Source organism: Rhagoletis zephyria, unplaced genomic scaffold (genome assembly GCF_001687245.7).
Source record: "Rhagoletis zephyria isolate East Lansing unplaced genomic scaffold, Rhagoletis_zephyria_1.1 Rzeph_scaffold_27116, whole genome shotgun sequence".
In the NCBI taxonomy this organism is placed as follows: domain Eukaryota; kingdom Metazoa; phylum Arthropoda; class Insecta; order Diptera; family Tephritidae; genus Rhagoletis; species Rhagoletis zephyria.
In genome coordinates, this window is record NW_016184174.1 from 1 (window position 1) to 5090 (window position 5090).

The 5090-nt window shown below is 35.9% G+C and overlaps 1 protein-coding gene across 1 annotated transcript; it reads left to right on the plus strand.

The window, feature by feature from the left end:
• Positions 1-1052: 1052 nt before the first annotated feature.
• LOC108382457 (retinol dehydrogenase 14) lies at positions 1053-2198 on the plus strand. The gene is made up of 2 exons (XM_017638827.1): positions 1053-1219; positions 1299-2198. The coding sequence occupies exons 1-2, from the start codon at positions 1087-1089 to the stop codon at positions 2027-2029; spliced, it is 864 nt and encodes a 287-aa protein (XP_017494316.1). The 5' UTR covers positions 1053-1086; the 3' UTR covers positions 2030-2198.
• The last annotated feature ends 2892 nt before the right edge of the window (positions 2199-5090 follow it).

Genomic DNA, 5090 nt, shown 5'->3' on the forward strand with positions numbered 1-5090 from the left:
CTCCTCGTTGAGGTGCACCTTTATGCACATTCTGCGTTACTTCTTTCAAGTGCCATTCCGCCGAGATATTTCTATAGTAAGCGTCGTACACCTCTACTGAGGTGATCCCATCTATTTAAGCTTGTTTCGATACATTGTAAAAGTGTCCAGCATGGCTTCTTAACCGTTGAAACACAATAACGGCGGACGGCGAATTTTCGCGCAGTACAGCGACGACGTCAGCAACTTTCACCCAAAAATTTCGCTCAGTAAAACACAACTACGACGACAACGAAAACAGCTGCTTATGACAAGGTTGAATTAAATTTTTTAATTAATTTTTAACAAAAACTAATACAGTATTTTTCAATTTCGTTTTAAACNTAGAAATAAGCCTATCGTCGCGAACAGTCGTCGGGCGAACTTCATCGTTCGCTTTGGTTGTGCGCGTTCTCATATACGTCAGTGTGTTTTAATTTTTACGGCGAACATTCGCGGCGTAAAATTCGCCGAATTCAAAATTCGTACTCTACTCAAAAAACTTAAAGGGGGCTTTAGAAAAAGGTAATAAAAGCTAAATTTAGAGGCTATCTGATCCATATGCCGCCCTAATTGAATATTTTTTTTGAGTCCGTGGACAAAAAAAAAACAAATTCGAAAAATATTTTTTTTTTCGTGTTATGTGTCAGAATTACATGAGAACCGTAGCTCCTAGAAATTTTTAGACAATAAATCTGAAAACTAGAGCAGCATTAAAAATGCTTTTTTTAAATCTCAATACGACCGTTTTCCACCGAAATACAGCCAGTCAAAAATCACCGAAAAATTTGAATTACAACTCGTGAACCACCATATTTTTTTTTAACGCCAACGTAGACCGCCATCGAGTCTCTCCTGAGGTTTCACCTGGACCACTTTGGCAATCATCGATCTAGAGGGACCTAGAGGAAATAACCTTGTTTCCCTAGTTTTGAATCCTCAATCACATAGCATCTCTTCTAACCCCTTTTTTAATCCTTAATCCAAAAAAAAGTGCTAACAAGATTTTTATCTGTTCTTTTATGTATGTATATGTAATGGCATTTTTCTCATTATTTGCAGACCAAAATGGAAGGCAAAACAGTCATTATCACAGGCGCCAACAGTGGCATAGGCAAGGAGACAGCTCGCGAATTGGCCAAACGGGGAGCGCGCATCATCATGGCCTGCCGTAATCTGGAGACAGCCAATGCTGCTAAAGGTACGACATAGTTATATGTCATTGAAAATGATTGCAAATATAATCATAATCGCTTATACATACATACTCTTTTTTCCAGAGGAAATCGGCAAAGAGACGGGCAACAACAAATTGATTGTGAAGAAACTAGATCTGGGCTCACAGAAGTCGGTGCGGGAATTCGCTGCCGATATCGTAAAAAATGAACCGAAAATAGATGTCTTAATTCACAACGCTGGCATGGCGTTGGCCTTCCGCGGACAAACTAGCGAAGATGGTGTCGAGCTGACCATGGCAACCAATCATTATGGTCCATTTTTGCTTACCCATTTGCTAATTGATGTTTTGAAGCGCAGCGCGCCATCGCGGATTGTTATTGTTGCTTCCGAGCTGTATCGCTTTGCTTCGGTGAATTTGGACAAACTCAACCCGATTGGTACGTTCCCAGCTGCCTATCTGTACTATGTGTCTAAGTTCGCCAACATTTACTTCGCACGCGAATTGGCTAAACGCTTGGAGGGTAGTGGAGTGACGGTGAACTTCTTGCACCCCGGCATGATTGATTCGGGCATCTGGCGCAACGTGCCGTTCCCCCTCAACCTGCCCATGATGGCTATAACGAAGGGATTTTTCAAGACACCCAAAGCAGGCGCACAGACTACTATTTATTTAGCCACCTCGGAGGAAGTGGCTAATGTGTCGGGCAAGTATTTCATGGACTGCAAGGAATCGACATTAAGTGCAGCGGCTATGGATGAGGATAAGGGCCGCAAATTGTGGGAAGAATCAATGAAAATTGTCAAGTTGACACCGCAAGATCCAAAAATCTAAAAACATTTAACAAAGACTAACTTCGCTGAAATGCCTACTTCACAGTCTTTAGTGAGAATAATAAAAGTTTTTATATGCAAATTTTACTCGTAATTTAAGTTTTATAGTGTGCAATATGCATGATATGATGGAATAAGGAAATAAAAGTGAAATTATCATTGTTTTGATACCACCTGTCGTTTGCTTGCACGTACAAAGAAAAAGTGCTTTAAAGCTCTTAGCGCTTTTCCAATATTATTAACATGCCACTGTTAGCAAGTGTTAACTGGAGCTTTTACTGTTAACTTACATATGTATGGATGTATAAGACAGGGTTGATTTTGCAGGTACCTTTTTTGAGCTCTTTTCAACTGAACATTAAGTAAAAATTTGTAAGTTATGTTAGATAAAGCTTAAACAAATTTTGTTTGTTGCACTTTGTTCTTCATCACTTTTTTTAATAAATGCTACATTTGCTTTAAAGTTCATCAGTGGCGACGCCAGGAGGATTGAGGTTTTTGATTAACCGCTCTGAATGAAAATGTATAGACATTTAAAAGAAATTTTTTTAGAGGATTTGCTCTAATTATAAAATGGAAGACACAAAAAAAAAAAAAAAAAGTGTAAAAGAAGAGGCTTATAAACATTTGCATGTCTATAAACAGTAATCGGTTATAAAACCCTTTTAGAATAGACGATCTTTATTCAGTCCACAAGTAGAGCCGTATAAAACCGGGCAGGCTCATTCATTTAATCAGATAATATATTTTATTTATAAAATTTACCCAGTACATCTGTAATCCTCAAAAATTTAACTGGTACCCTGTATCAGCTGTGAAATCATGGATTCGCCACTGGAGGTGATTATTGCATGAAGAAATAACTCTGTATCTTAAAAATAAAAATTATAATTAACAACGTTGCTGAGATTTGACTCGACCTTATTACGAATTTAATTAAAACAAATGTATAAAGAACCTTGTTCTTATGAATGTTTTAGGTAAAATTGATGTGCCTTATTAGGTACGTTAATGTATTTTCCTAAATCAACACTGAAATAAGCTGAGCTAAATGTAATTTTTTGAAGTGCTGTATACATATTTTTTGATTTTAGATATGCATCGAGGGCTGCTAAATTTACTCAAACCGTGCCACTTTTGCCCTATTTTATGGCACTTTCTTGGCACTTTTGAAAGATAGTAATATTTCAATACATTTTTGTGAAATCCTTGGCGTTTTTCGTTTTATCAACTAAAATTTTTTAATTTCTATAGTGTTTGCAACGGGTTTATCTTATTTTGTCATTCGACTTTTGTTTTAGGAATGTGTTTCTAATTTCAATGCTAAATAGGAAGAATTAATAAGAATGGCACCTTTTTGGCACTTTTATTTTTCTATTTGGCACATTTTGGCACTTTTTTATCCTCAATATGGCACATTATAGCTAAGGATAGTTGGCAGCCCTGTATGCAACCACGACATTATTAATGACAGTAGTTGCTAAGTCCCCTTTCAGACACGTCAGGTCTTGAAAGCAATTTTTATCGCATTCTCTTTTTGTTTTCTATTTGCTCCCAGACGCGAAAACTTTTATTGAATTCAAGTTCTTGATGCTTTAAATGGGAAGCAACGAAAACATCCAAAGAGACAAGAAAACTTGAAACGAATTGACGGTATGGAGGTATCTGTACTCTTCCCCTCTTTTCTCACCTCCTTCGCCTGGGAACGAACAGACTTAGAAGCAAGACTTGACGTGTCTGAAAGCTGACTAACATTCTTTTCTTATTTTTGAATTATTTATCTGAAACGCAAATAGTTCTACTATATACAGGGTTGCCACTTCGGTAAATTATTACCAAAATTGGTAGAAAATTTTTGGGTTTGTATAAAGATACATTTTTTCTAATATTGGAAGATTTTTGTTAAAGTATTTTATTTGAAAATCCTTAATTTTTATGGGTTTGGTTAAAGCGCAAAGAATATTCTTATACAGAAAAAAATTGATACTTGAAAAACACTGTGAATTTTAAAAAAGAACAAGCGCTTTTGTGAGTCACTTGTCCATAATAACTCCAGTTGAAGTTTTTTCCAAGGCGAATACATATAAGTTGGTATCGATTGAACAAATACAACAATTACTTGTATTTTGTTTCTGCTTTTAGCGGGCCATTGTCAAAATTCAGCTATTCTTCCACGAATGAAAAAGGGCGACAGAAAATGCAAACACTCTCACGTTCTCACTCACTCACTAACGAAATTCAAAATTTTGACAATGAAACGCTACTCACAGCTGATGAAACAACACCACCTTATATAAATTCGCCTTGGTTTTTTCAAATGATGAAGCTTCGTGTTTGCCTTCAGTTTCATCACTTTCGCTTTTGGGTGAAGAAAACCGAGAAGTTGTCATTAATATGATCTCTAAATACCATATTATTAGTTGAATAAAAAGTTACTTAAATAATTTTAACTTTTATTGAAATAACTAAAAGAATAGAACAAAACTATAGTTTTTATAAAATTAACTAAGAAAAGTTCTCGGTAAATTTTTCCAGATTTGGTAGATTTTTTTCAAGTGGATGGTAAGTACTTTTTTGTCAGTGGCAGCCCTGATTATGTGTTAAAATTGTGTTTCTGCGTTATACGAAAAAAATGCATAAAATATAAAACTTAAAAGCACAGTAAAAATTTGTTTGTTGTTGCGTAAACCTGCTGAATTTTTATAATTTTTGTACAAAGTTTGAAATTATGAATTAGACTTTTATATAAAATCCATCAAAAAATAATCAATGAACAGAATAGGCGAAACTTTGTTTGAAATAGGGTTTCAGGCTGGCTGTAGCCCCGCTTGCCATGTAGCGGTAGTTTTTGGAAAGATGGAAAAACTATATTTCATACTTGCGCCGGGTATTTATTAATGTTCGGCTCCGCCCGAACTTAGACCTTTTTACTTGTTTATTTGATACTTTGCCGTCGAGAATGAACCAAATGGAAAAATCCATTGACTTTAAGTCCGGCGAGTATGGTGGCCATGTTGCGGAGAAATGCCGCTGGGATTTTTTTGATCTAAAAAACGTTTCCT

What these genes read in the sequence shown, in the direction of transcription:
- LOC108382457 (XM_017638827.1), top strand. Translation starts at nt 1,087, where the DNA reads ATGGAAGGCAAAACAGTCATTATCACAGGCGCCAACAGTGGCATAGGC. An exon ending in GACAGCCAATGCTGCTAAAG is followed by an intron (nt 1,220 to 1,298) that starts GTACGACATAGT and finishes TCTTTTTTCCAG; the next exon opens with AGGAAATCGGCAAAGAGACG.